The sequence below is a fragment of the Stylophora pistillata genome, chromosome 14, assembly GCF_964205215.1.
Source record: "Stylophora pistillata chromosome 14, jaStyPist1.2, whole genome shotgun sequence".
Classification (NCBI taxonomy): domain Eukaryota; kingdom Metazoa; phylum Cnidaria; class Anthozoa; order Scleractinia; family Pocilloporidae; genus Stylophora; species Stylophora pistillata.
In genome coordinates, this window is record NC_142532.1 from 18,469,441 (window position 1) to 18,483,545 (window position 14,105).

The 14,105-nt window shown below is 39.7% G+C and overlaps 1 protein-coding gene across 2 annotated transcripts; it reads right to left on the reverse strand.

The window, feature by feature from the left end:
- Nucleotides 1-4,501: 4,501 nt before the first annotated feature.
- On the reverse strand, nt 4,502-11,931 carry LOC111325728 (leishmanolysin-like peptidase). Of its 2 annotated transcripts, XM_088745552.1 has the most exons (4): nt 10,945-11,931; nt 10,373-10,537; nt 8,747-8,781; nt 7,408-7,568 (listed from the first exon to the last, which is right to left on the reverse strand). In XM_088745552.1, exons 1-4 carry the CDS (start codon nt 11,641-11,643, stop codon nt 7,553-7,555), a joined length of 915 nt encoding a protein of 304 aa, XP_088601678.1. In that variant the 5' UTR covers nt 11,644-11,931; the 3' UTR covers nt 7,408-7,552. The 2 variants fall into 2 exon arrangements, with proteins under 2 accessions (XP_022785331.2, XP_088601678.1); XM_022929596.2 differs by lacking the exon at nt 8,747-8,781 and having other exon boundaries at nt 4,502-7,568; nt 10,945-11,918.
- Between the last annotated feature and the right edge of the window lie 2,174 nt (nt 11,932-14,105).

A 14,105-nucleotide genomic window follows, 5' to 3' on the forward strand; every position in this document is an offset into this window, starting at 1 on the left:
ATCGCCAACGGCATTGTGGGAAAGCCAAGCCTTGCATACCGCTGACGTAATGAAAGAAGGCGCAAGGGCACTATGGGTAATAAATGTTTACACGTAAAAAAAATTTAGTTGAAGAAACTTTTCAAGGAGCGTCAAAATTCACGTCAGACGAATAAAAAGGAACATAGCTCTAAGATCAAAATAAATAAATTTGAAAGGAACGAAAATATGAGAGCACTAAAAACTGAGAAGTACATCGTGAAACTATTTATTCCGAACATCTTGACCACCTCTTCCGATTACGAGATATATACCCACTCAAGCAACTTCCTACCACAAATATCAATTATTTTTAAATCAAAAGACCATTCCACAGCAGATATATCGACTTTTATCCAGAAAACTAGCGAATTTATTAGCTTCTGGAGAAACTGCTATCCTCCGCCGTGGGGCAAGCTTAAGCCGGACTTGGCTGATTTACAACTCTGATTGAGTTAGTTGATTTTTATTTTTATTTTTTTATTTATTTTTTATTTGATTTATTTGTTTAAGCAGGTTGAATTTATTGGCAACTATTAAGCTGATGTGGACCTGCTGTTTTCCCACCCAACCCACCCCAGGGGAGGACATCCAGCACACAGTAATCTCGTGCGTGGGAAATTAACGTCTCTTACCCATTACCCTTAAGAGACGGGACCTCCGGCTTTACGTCTTATCCGAGAGACGAAGCAAAGTGGGTAAAGCATCTTGCTTAAGGATATCAAGCTAGATTCACGACAGTGGCTAATTTGAAAAGCTGACATCTCGAGCGTTTCTCCTTTGTAAGAGCAATTTATTTGTTGTTGTTGTTTGGCCACCCAAGAGTTATCAAAATCTTCCCCAAATTTCAAAATAATTGTTCCTGGCACGCCGGGCAAGATTTTTGCTTTAATTAAAGCTTCAACGGAGTAGGATCAAAGGTGTTCTCTATTTTATTATTCCCACACAGTCAAGCGCCGTTTCAACCTAATTAAATGTTCAATATTGTGTTTTCAGAAGTATCAACTTTTCAATACCGGAAAGATCAATCACGAAACTAATTATCAGTTATTCTTGTTGCCATATTTGTCGGCCTTTAAAGGTTCTAAAGCCTTTTATATCCTGCCAAAGATTCAAAGCGTTTTCTAATGTACACAATTTTTTCACGACTCGTCTCTCTTCTTTCGCGTCTTCATCTCATCTGTATCAAAATCCACCGAGGACTGTATGTCGACATGCTTATCATGAGTAAATAAATAAATCAATCAATTAATTCTGACTTAAAAACTTTGCCCAGCCTAAAAAGAGTTTGATTTAATTGTGTTGAAACGCAAGCTGACCTCAAATTTACAAATTTACAGGATTTCTTCACCGTGACTACTAAGATGCAAAATTACTCCAACAGTTGCAACATATAACATGCATCTTTGTCTAGAAAATGATCATGATCCAAGACAAAACAAAGCCTGACTTTTCTTGGCCTCAGCCAACACAAGAGAAGGAAAACAACCACAAGGAAAAAACACAGCCGGGTTAAATGATTTTAAGTTTCCTAAGAGATTTCATGCCTGACACTAAACCTTTCATTTAACTGAAGTTCCCAAATCTACCTCTTATGCACGACACCCACACATATTCTAGAAAATTATTTAATTAAAACTCATTATGTCCCGCAGCTGCCAAGATATAGACGAGTTTTACAAACACATCCTTTGTATTCACGTTTCTCGTTTTCTTTGCCTCTCAACTGATCGATAAGTTGAACAAGCAAAACGAATAATTTTCTTGAGCCTCAAGTCAACCTGATTATAAGGTTAAGACTGTTTATTTCAACTTTGTACGAATTTTCCATTTAAATCAGTTGAACATGGTTACTAGATAACCCAAACCCTTACCAATTTAAGGTATTTGGTGAATGCGACCCTAAAGATAGTTAACTTTTCTAGAACTTGGTCGTCTAAATCCTTCTTAGACCCTGCTGAGACGATGAACCTCTCATGTTTAACCAGTTCTAAGAAACTGTCGCATCTCGCAGTTTTGTTACCAGTCCCCACCTGAATCTACAGCGAAATACCTTACCCAGAGAAGACTTAAACTATAAATTATTCCATCTTTTGGAATCTAAAAGACGTCATAACGTAAATGAAAGTTCACTTACAAGATATCGTGCAACTCAAGTGGACCGTAACTTAACCGTTCCAATATTGGGTTATTGTAAATCTTTAAATGCGTTTATCGCCCAAGTGCTTCGGTCACGCAAAGCTACTTGATCCGCACGAAGAGTGGCCATTTCAACCGACATGGGACACGTGGAATCCTATCAAATTGAAATTTGTTGTAAATTTAATTTGTTAATTGGATTTTGACAAGAGCATTTGATGAGGACTTTGTTGCTGCAAGTTCAAAAATATTTACTCAATCTGTTACAAGTTAATACGCGCAGTTTTTCGTGATCTTGTAAAATTGGAATGAAAAACTTTCTCATAGAAAAGCAAGATTAGACAGTAGTTCAAGCTGACTTGACTAAAGAAAGACCAGAAACTAGAAAAAGTGTTTTCCTACTCTTCGTTTCCTGCCATGAATTGCATTCACAAGAAGAGATCCTTATAAATGGACCGCTCTTTAACCATCGCCTGGGGGTAGTAGAGGGGAGCGAGGTGGAAGGGGGGGCTCAGAGACTTAAGTTGTGATATGATAAAATTCCCCTGATCCCCTATAACGTTCCGTAATATCCTTATAACCCCTCTCCCTCATCGGCAGTCAGTTTTATATCGCCTTCCCCCTTATAGACTCTGTTGGCGACGAATGATCCCCCCTCCATTCCCCTGAAAGCCATTTGATCCCCTCAAAAGCCTCCGCTCCCCACCCCCCTCTCCCCTAAATGGGGTCAAATCTAAGCCGCCCAAACAATGGCTGCATCCGTCGAAATTAACTGTTACCGGACCCCTCATGTTAGCCCTTTCACTCCCATAAGTGACCAAGACAGAATTTCTCCTCACCATATCAATGCAATATCAAGTAGACAAGTGACGAGAATAAAGAGAAATATCAATAAGGGGATAATTTGTTGATCCAATACCAAATTCATCAAACTAATATCATAAGAATTGTATGGCAAACAGTCCGAAGAATCACTATTGAGATCTCGGGAGTGAAAGGGTTTTAATCGCCTTATTTTGCTCTAATCTAATGACGATGTAGCATGAAATATTCGGGCAATTTTTTTTTTTTTTTTTTCAATTTTGCAAATTCGCAATTTTGATTATTCTGTGGGAAGAAACTTTTGCCGTTCCACATGGCTGATGGTAACTTCTCAAGTTTTGCGATTTTTATTCAAGTAATAAAACCATTGTTACCGAGGAATGACACGTAATTTCAATGTTTTCAACTTTTATATATGTTGAGTGGAAGCACAATCTACTTACAAGGGACATTTCACCGAATTCGAACGAATAGTTCGAATATTTGCTCGATCAAGATTTCCATCGCGTGAGAGTTGGTGGGAGCCAAGGCCGCATCGATTATCACGCTAAAGATCGTGAGCGAAAGATCTAATCGTTTTAGTATAAATCTACTAGTCGTTCAAAATCAAACGACCACATAGGCTCACGTTTTTCATTTATTATATTTTGATTGCCACTGCGATGCTTCTCACTTTTCTCGCCATCTGTCACGGAACAGATAGCGAGCAGCTCGGCCAATCAGATTGCAGCATTAACGAGAGCACGACTTTCCTTTTTTCTCCATACTGGTCCTTGTACATCTTCTATAGTAATGACATGGCGAATTTGATAGACAAAAACCGAGCAACTAAAATTGGCGATCGCTTCCTTTAATTCTCAAGACGGTAACGTTCGATTCCTCTGTGATAGTGTAGGTTTAAGAGTTGAAAGGCAATCCCACAGGTTTTACCGAAAATCGTCTGTGCAGACAACTGATAAGAGTCGATGAAAGGTTACTCGAGCTGATAAGCGAATCCTTTACAATTGGATGAAAGGATAAAACTGGATATCTTAGATGCGATAAGATAATTTCATGTCAAATTAATTAAATGACTTTGTCAAGGTGTCATCATTTCTGGTAACCCAGTATAGTTGTCTCTGTGGTACGATGATTATAAACACTCTAAGAATCGTATACTAAAAATACAGATAAGAAGCAAACCAGTTAGTTATTCCAGGAGTTGCGCTGTAACAATGAATACCAAATCCACCTAACGGTCAATAGGGGACTCGAACCCGGGACCTTCGGGTTGAAAATCCAACCCGTTCTCCCCTCGATTGTGCTGCTGAACTTCTATAAAGGCCTTTATACGTAAAGGCCTTTATTTTTTTACGTAAAGGCCTTTATTTTTCACAGCTTCTTTTTATTTGTGTTAATCTCCCTTATTAACTTTTGGCTAAGGAAGGTTTGTAACTCTGGTCTCTAATATCAAGGAAAAGGAGACGCTTGTAGATTTCGTGAAACAAAGATTATTCTTTAAAAAATTCTTCATTACACTTGGTATAGTTTTGAGTTTTTATTTTGTGCTAGCAAAGCGCTTTGAATTTTGAGCAAGGGCGCAACATCTTTGTTACTTATTGTTGTTATTAATGGAAATTATTATTACATGAAATAATTTTTAGAATCATCGTCATTCTCAATATCGTTATTCTTATTAATATTATTATTAGCAATATATTCATATCCATCAGCAAACATTCATTATCATTATTATCATTATTATTATTGTCATCATTGCTATGAAATGTTGAGATTACTCAAATCATTTTCCTGTAAGTTACTCACTGTCTGACCACACGCTACAATTAGGGGACATGAGTACATTGGCACAAACCACCACATCCGAATAACAAGTGTCAGAGACTGGACCCAAACTTTACCGTCAGAGCCTGGTCCCGAACTTTAGTTGAGTTTGATTGACATTGCACGAAAGTGTAGTCATGCATGTGGCCGTGAGTGTGTGTTTTTTCATAGAGAAGGTGTGAGAGAATAAAACGAAACGGTTGTGTTTATTGAAACTTGTAATAGTGACTTCGGGATACTAAACTTCTCAATGCCACGGACGCATTTCCGAAACAAGGAAAGAACATTGTTACTTTTGTTGATGGCCTTGAACGTAATTCCTAACAGGCATTCATTGCAACGAATACCGAGCTATTAACAATGTAACTCATTGATAATTATGATTAAGCTATTAAATATCTATTTATTCATTTACTTATCTCTTTTCGAGCTTGCCGGCTCGAGCGCAAATAAAACAATGGCGCTGATGGATTCAAGAAAAAGACATTTATAAAAAGCTCCGCCGCGCAAATTACAAAGTTCTAAATAATCTGCTATATACAATGCTATACCATTCACATGGTATCTTCAAATTCAAAATAAGAATAAATCGCGCACGTAAAAATTCTTGCTTGCAATAGTTACTTAGAAAGTAACTATTGTTAGTTATAAAATTAAAGGTCATACATAGAACTGCAAGGGATACTCTTAACTGCAAAAGTAATAAACGAAAATAAAAAATTTTAAAAGCTAACGGCATAGGTACATGTGACTAATTATACGTATCTACGTAGTCATAGCCTTTATCGCAATGGAAAAATGTTCTTGCCCTTTTCCTTTTAAACCCTTACAGTGCTACAATTGTACTTAGAGAAACTTGTGAAGGTTTTATTCTAGTTCACTTTGTGATTGAATTTTAAAAGTGGTGCAACCCTCTGTATCAATTCCTGTAGATGTAAAACTGATACAAATCCCAATTTGGTCACCTGCGTTTTCTCACGCGATTGCGTGTTTTTACTTTGAGTCCTGATTGGCTCTTGCGATGTTTTCTTTTTTTCTGATTGGCCACTGATTTGCTTGCACAATAATTAAAAGCAGCCTATCGTTACAGAGGGGTCTCTCTCGTTAAACTGATTTGAAAAGAAAGGCGTTAGCGGTCATTAAAAAAATTATTGAAACAACGTTTCAACACTTTCTACCGATTTTTTTCTCTCACAATTCTTGTGGTGTTTTTTTTTTTGTGCGTGTGTGTGTGTGTATGTGTTACCCCAGCCTTACCTTCTTAATTTTATCACGAACATACCTTTTCCTCTTGCACAAGTAGACAACATATGTAAAAATTCTTTCCTTCAAATTCGGAAAACTATGAGCACAAATTTTCTAGGAGGAAAAGTTGATCCAACAGGAGCCAAGCAGCTACGATATTAGGAAGGAGGAGGAGTATATCTGAGGTGATCTTAATCTACGAGTTTGACATAAAAGAAGGGTCATCCTCGGTGTAAAAACCTAACGAGGTTTCCTTTGTTTCATGAGGTATTGTTTTGCTGTACGCTATTGTTTATAATGTTTTGTTGTCTTTGTTTTACGTCACTCGTGAGCTTCACATGTTTTTACACCGAGTATGAGCCTAAAAGAAACTATACCTTAATAACATACGTTGACACTGTGGACATAATCACTACTAGCAGATAGGTATGTAAGACCTGTTGAAACACCACTGAACACTGAGAACAAGTCACTGGTGATTTTTTTTGTGTTGGTTGCGAATTCTTTGGGGCAGGCCTTATCTCTGCAGGGCAGACAAATCCATTGTCGGAACAAACTTCTTTGCAAGAAGGACAAACGAGTGTTCCTTGAAAGCACCACATATCGACTTGCACAGAAATATTCAAAACTTGCCCTTTGTAGAAACACGGATATTTAAGGCCTGCAGCGATTTCGACCTTCAGTGCGTCAGGTTCACAATGAATCTTATAGCACCCGCTACCAAAATTCACAGCTGTATATCGTGTGCCACATTTCTCTTTAATCCACTTGGTTCGTTGTTCAAAACACCGTGAACTGCTGTTGTAAAATTCCAATGCATAATTCAGGTCAAACGACAAAGCGTTGTGTCCTGATATACAGGAAGATGTCCTGACATCTTCTCCTTTTTGCGTCCACGTAAAGCTTTGGTAAAAGGGACAAAAATCAGCTAAGGCTACTGCCCCGCCATACCTGTCTTCAGATTCGGAAATCTCCGGAATAGAACCGGGCAAAAAATTCTGAAATTCAGTTGGAAGATCTTGTTCATATTCTACTAAGTTACATGAGGCAACGGATGTTCTGTCAAAGGAACATCCAGTCTGTGGGTCACCTTTTTTCTTTATTTTCGAACAAAATGGAGCTATGGACTTCCCAACAGCTGTTTGAGCTTTCATCCAGGCAGCACAGCTCTTTTTAGCGAACAAACAACCCAAGTTCTTGCCCCAGCGTAAAGGATCGGCCATTTCATAGTTGACAATGTACCAGCCTGAGTCCTCCATTAAGGCCAAAGTCATTCGACTAAACACAGTACTTTGCGTAGACACACCCGTCATGGCTTCGTTTTCAAACAGGCGCTTTTCCCAATGGGCTAGGGCTGTACCTTCTCCTCCTTGGTTTTCAAGCTCGGCTCCTTCTAGTGTTGAGCAGTTGAAATGTCTCCGTGCCTCCTCCCTAACTCTTGGCGTAACCATCATATAAACATCGTGTTGCAATGTACCAGACCTTGTTAACCAGTCGTTTCTCGTCACCACCTTGACAGTCTGACATGAAATTCAGTTTAAAACTTTAACTCACGGAAAAGGATTACTTTATAACTTATCTCTGTAACATCAAGTCATTATCCCGCAAACAGGAAACGAGATAAAAGTTGTTGTCTTGGTTTAACTACAAATTCTCCTAACTTATTTACAAGGATATACGTAGCAGCTAGAGGTGAGAATTAACAATCAGATCTTGGGAGTTCAAGGATTAACCAGTCACATGACCGGCCCAAGATTTGGAGAGACCACCTACAGCCGACCACCTAACAGCCTCCCGGTTAGCTCAATTGGTTAGAGCGCCGGATTGTGTTGTGCGGGAAGTCGAGGGTTCGAGCCCCGGCCGGTCCAATACTCATGGTCTTAAAATAAGTGAGGAGAATTTGCTACCTTTCTATAATATCACGAAATGGATAGATATTCTAGTCTTCTCGGATAAGGACGAATAAACCGTAGGCCCCGTCACCTACAGGGTTAGGGGTAGGAGACGTTAATTTCCCACACGAGATTTCTGCGTAGTGGATGTCCTCCCATGGGGTGGGATGGGTGATTTCCTTGCACGGCATATTGGCATGTCTTGCCAGGGACCTAATCAGCCTCAACAACCCGAGTTGAAATAAAGTTACCTACAGCATCCATCTCCCACCTTACACTGTTGTCAGAGCTAAAATACTTTTATGAACGATGTTTCTGTTGTTCCTTGAAGTTTAAAATATGAATGAATGCTTGAATTTTTTGTTTCAAGATTAAAAGTCACAATGAGTTTTAGTGAACAGTCATGGTGTTGACCCTTTACACCCTAACATCAGTATGCATATTCTCCATACTGTTCTTGGTACATTTTCTAAGGTGCTGACAAGGAGAATTTTATTCAACAATCCAAAGCTTTTTTTAGTTGCTGATCATTTCCTTTACTCTCCTGACCTTCGTGTGTGATGCAGAGATATTGTAAGTAGAAATTACATGCTGGTCACTTAGAGCTCAAGGGGTTAATATCCATTGTGGAGGTACAAATCAGTGACAAAACAAGTCAGTGGTGCACAAACACTGGGAAATCCTTATTCTCATTTGCAAATAAGGATTTCGCTTTTGTGACTAAAATTTCTCCATTAGTAGTGATTTTGCGACCATTTTACAGCCTAGCTTATATATAAATTATATCAAACAGCCATGTGTCTTACTTGTTGCTGGTTGCTGTAGTTTTATCCGAAAAATCCTGCGAAATCCAAGTTAAATGTTGCATGACTTTTATCATTGACTTCTTGCTGAGAAACATATCACGGGCACACTTTTTCAGAAACTAAGTCATGCAACGTTCATGAAATTACTTTTGTGACTAAAATTTTCAAACTTGCGACTAAATTTTAGGAATTACTCGCAAATTGCAATCGAGAATTTTTTTTTATTTCGAGCCCTGCTCCAAGAGTTCTCCGCAGCACGCTAACAGCAATTGTTTTTAGCCTGGGAGACACCAATGCCTAATGGTTGGTGGACTGGACCACATGATAAGAGGTCTGGGTTGGAGGCCCAGCTGAGTCAATGTGTTAAGTTCTTCGGCAAAACACTTTACTCTCTCTCCCCAGGAATATAAATGGATACTAGTGAATTGTTAGGGAGGCCTGAGGAAATGCTGGGGGGGGTTACTTAGTGATAGACTAGCATCCCGTCCAAGGGAGGGTGGTGATACTCTTGGTTGCTTTATGCTAAGGAAACTGAGATAAGCTTCAGCTTGGTGGGTGGGCTTCTTAGCTTGAGTACAGACTTTAACCTTAACCTTGACCTTGACCTTAACCTTGACCTTAACCTTAACCTCGACCTTAACCTTGACCTTAACCTTGACCTTAACCTTGACCTTACCAACCAGCCTTGTCTGTCTCCCTCAGCTCATGGAAATTAACTGTTGTTTAAGTCTGTTTGGGTTTGACCACCAAATAAGCTGAATCCTATCAGTTTCAAGGCTGAGGTCTAGCAGCACCCGGGGGCTCTAGCGCCTTACTTTTACTCTTGGGCGACTCAGGAATTTCAGTTTTTTCATAAAAAGCATATGATGGGTACCCTGGATTTCACAGTTTCAGAGCACAGGGCTCCATTCAATTTTCCTTAGAGCACAGCTTTGAGTTGCATTTGATTGGATGGGTTATGTCTTACCAATTACAACAATGGTAAACAGACTCCCTTCAACAGGTGTCAACAACTACCAGCACTATACAGACAACTCATTCACAACATTTACCCAACAAAGGAATGCAAACAGAGCAACCTAACATTAACAACAGATTAAAACTGACAAATCATGACCAACTAATACCTTTAGAGTTTCACAGCCAACAACATCACTATTTAACTCGGGGCTCAACACTAACTTTTCAACTTACTAGCAAAGTGGCTTGTGATATCTTAGATGCTACAACAATTTCAGTTTGTTTACTAGTCAAACTGGCTGGTAGAAATCAAAAACCACCAGCCAAAACTGAATTTCTACTAGTCTGTGGCTAGTTGGCTACTGTTAGTGTCGAGCCCTGTTAACTGACCAATCAGTTTACATGAAAATCGCACTAGTATAACACTTGATTGACAACAACTTTTCTCTTGACTCTGATGATAACTCCTGCTCAGGACAAAACATCAAAACATCATTCACCACTACAAACAACAGTCCATCTCAGGACTGCCCTCGCCAGGATGATCAGACTACAAGATCCCGTTATCCCCACATTAAAACCATTTACTATTATATGATTACATAAACATAATCCCTAATTCTAGTAAAGTAAAACCTCTTCAATGTAATGTGTCAAATGCCTGACCTGTTCACTCCATTTGTAGTGTTTTAGCACAGGATCAAACTCTTCTGGAAGTCCATTGGAACGACGAGCAGTAAGTGGCTCACCACTGTGATTGCGGAAGAATGCAAACAATGATGGTGCAAATCCAAGAGCATGAAATATTTCATGTTTGACAGTTGCCAAAACCTAAAGAATAAATTTTTGTAGGATTATCCATGAATCACAATTAAAGGACATGACTAGAAAACATAACTAATTGCTACATTTAGCAAAGGTATACTAAAAAATAACTCAGAGAGTGGACACAAGAGAAAAACAACTAACTATATATCTGCCACCATGTTGAATGTAACTGCTACACAAGGGAACTGGAAACAATCATTTCACTGGCTAGCGCATACCATCAGCGGGGTTTTGCATGCAAAAAATTTTGAATTTACTCTCATGCTGTCACATTCCTAATATTTGTTTTGTTGAAGGATGGCCTTATTCCTTAAAATTGCAACCAATCAGAACAATGCAAAGGGTTATTATATGAGAACTCACACTTAGGTGCTTTCAATTTTAAAAGCCATCATATTAGTCTCTCCCACCTCACTGTAGCTGCTTCTCAGTTCACTTGCAGTCACCTTTTTCGGGCATATGTTGATAAATCCTACTACGGGTCTATCCAATCCACTCTCTTGTTGACATGCCGCTCCATACGCTAAAGTCGTTGAACTGTTTACACAGTTTCCATGAGTAACTGCTGTGACGTAAAGAATGAAATCTGTGTCTTTGTGCCCTTCTCCGGCAGTGAATCCAGGCTTTGTGTCGTTGCGACAGTTCTGGCCATTCACATCACAAACCCTACACTGATCTAAATCGTTTTCTGGAATTTCAACTGGTCCGCATAATATTCGAGAAGAATTGCATGATTCTTGACAAAATCGGACCCTCCCTGGTCCATTTCCATCGGCATTTTTGGAGAAAAACGTCTGGTTAGGACAACTCCTTTGAAGAAGAATCGCCGACGTTGTCTTACGGACTTTCAACGTTCTACTAAAATAGATTTGTGCTTGTTTCAAAATATCCTTCACCATGCTGGGATTTTCTAAATTGTTGATGTCGAGAAAGTCCAGCGAAATTCGTAATGGTTGATCCACAGAGCGTCTTTTTAAGATATGCGATGGTTCTAGTGGAATGTGTCGTATCATTTCGTCGTATTCGTGGATCAGATCATGTGACAGAGTGAAAAACCCAGCTAAATATGACTGGACCATGCAAAAGAACAACAAACCATCAGCCGCCATGTTGAATGCAACCGCTGTGTGTGGGAACTGGAAACGATCATCGCAGATTGTGGGCGTTTTGTTTCTGTCAGCTTGGTTTTGCACGCGTAAAAAAAAAAATGGAATTTATTCCGTACTCTCACAGAAAGCTAAATTTTTATTAGCACCATCCTAAAGTTATGTGAATCCCTAGTTTTTGTTTTGTTGAAGGATGGCGTTATTCCCCCGTAAGGGATCAGAGAAAATTTAGTAAAAGATTACTTAATTAAGCAAACCACGACGGCGACGGCAACAGGGACGGTAGCGAAACAAAAGATCTAATTGGCAGAACAATAGATCAGCACGTGCGTTTTAAAACTTAGCACATTTCTTAGTCGTCCTTTGCAAACAACAATGTGAAATCACCAAAATTTTCGTCGTCTGCGAACCGAAACCGCGATGGCAAATTATTTCAATTTCTATTTGGAACTCAACGCTACTTTTATACGTTTAGCTTAAACGTACACAGCTTTACCTAGCCCTTGACTTGAGGAAAAACGTGTAAGAGTAGACGCGTTTTATTACTTTCAAGTAGTAAAATCCATATTCTGTCCATCTCCACTGGAGCCCTAAAGATAAATCCCAGCAATAAAAGTGGTAGGGCTATAGCCCCTCCCTCTCTGCGGTCCCTGTGCATCAAAAAACGACCAAAAACAAAAACCTTGACCCTGTAATCCAAAAAAGCGACTGACATCTAATTTCTCCCAAATGTATCATCCCTTGATTTTTATTTGTATTTGCAATATTTAGACAGGCGAGCACAGTTCAGCTTGAAGCTGGTTTAAATGGGGGCCTGTACATCTCAACCATCTCACCTCTACCCACCCATCCCACCCCAGGGGAGAACATCCATCACACAGTAATCTCGTACGTGGGAAATTAACTTCTGTATTTTCAGAGCGGAAGATCGCAAGGCTCACACAAAAAAGATGATGAAACTGAAAGGGGAAACCGCCCAGTCTCCCTACTCAGCATTCCAAGCAAAATCATGGAGTCAGTAGTAAATAACGCCCTTGTGAAACACGTCTTTCGAGATAACAATTTGGTCTCAAACAGGCAGTGGGCCTACCGACCCGGGCATTCAACGGAATACCTGATGATCTATCTCACAGAATCTTGGAGATCAGCTCTTGACTCTGGAAAATTTGTAGCAGTAACGTTCATCGACTTCAGGAAAGCTTTCGATAGCGTCTCGCATGCTGCATTAATTATGAAGCTTGAAAGACATTTCGGAATTAAGGGATCAACCCTCGATTGGTTAAAGAGGTATTTGACAGGGCGAAAACAGTTTACAGAGTGAAATGGAGTTAAGTCAGACCTTCTCCCAGTATCCATGGTGATACCTCAAGGAACAGTACTGGGACCGACTCTGTTCTCACTATTCACAAATGATGTGCCACTATCTGTCCGGTCGGGTTCTGGGTATCTGTTTGCCGATGATACCACGGTCTTCTGTATAGGCGACAAGGTGGACGAGGCCATCGCAAAGTTGAATGGTGCATTGAAGGAGGTTTATGACTGGTGTGGTAGAAACCAGTTAAGAGGGTCGTGAAGGGATAAAATAGGAACTGAGATTAGCCTTATTTTGGACTGGGAAAACGGGAGTTACTCACTGGGACTGGGATTTAGCCACTGGGAATGGGATGAACAATTATAAAATGGGAATGGGATTTATTTTCTTCAGCGGTCTTTGCACCAATATTTTGAAAAATAAAAATAAAATTTCGTAGCAATAGACTTTGCACTCCTCAGTAGAGACCGTGAAATCAGTATTTTTCGCCTTCGCGCCCGCGGTCAAGCTACCAGGCTTACATGGTTGCATATGGTCTGCACATTACTACACACATCCCAGCTCATACTACCTTGCTGAACCTTCTGTTGCTGGCCATTTGGTAAGTGTTGAAATTCCCAAACCAGTTGGAGAAAGACTGTCCAGAAACGAAGAAGCAGAAATGAGATTGTGGGCAAAACGATTCGGCAAGTGTGTAAGGCAGCGCAATGTACGACAAGACAATACCATGGACAGAGCTGGTACACTGCCTTTGAATCTGTACGAAACACAGACATCGCTTAATCCAATAGATTTGCAGTTTGTATTTCCTCCTGCACAAAGCTCAGTACCGGATGAAAGTCAAGAAAGTGAGACTGATGAACATCCTGCGGAGGTTATCACCTGCACCGATCAACGTGACGACTACAGCAGCAGTGAAAGCGGAGACAGTGAGTCAGACGAGGATTGTGCAGATGATAGAATTGGTTTTCATATGGTTATGTAAACAAGGGCTGGAAGAGAAAGAGTGTCCACCAGAGATTTTCTTCAGTCCAGGTGAAGGTACGTGTATCCAAATAGCGTCAATCAGTGCTTTTAATTTATTATGGGTATGATTTTGCAAATAATCATTAGTAATGGGATTTTAGATTTGGTAACTTGGATTTTGGCAAAA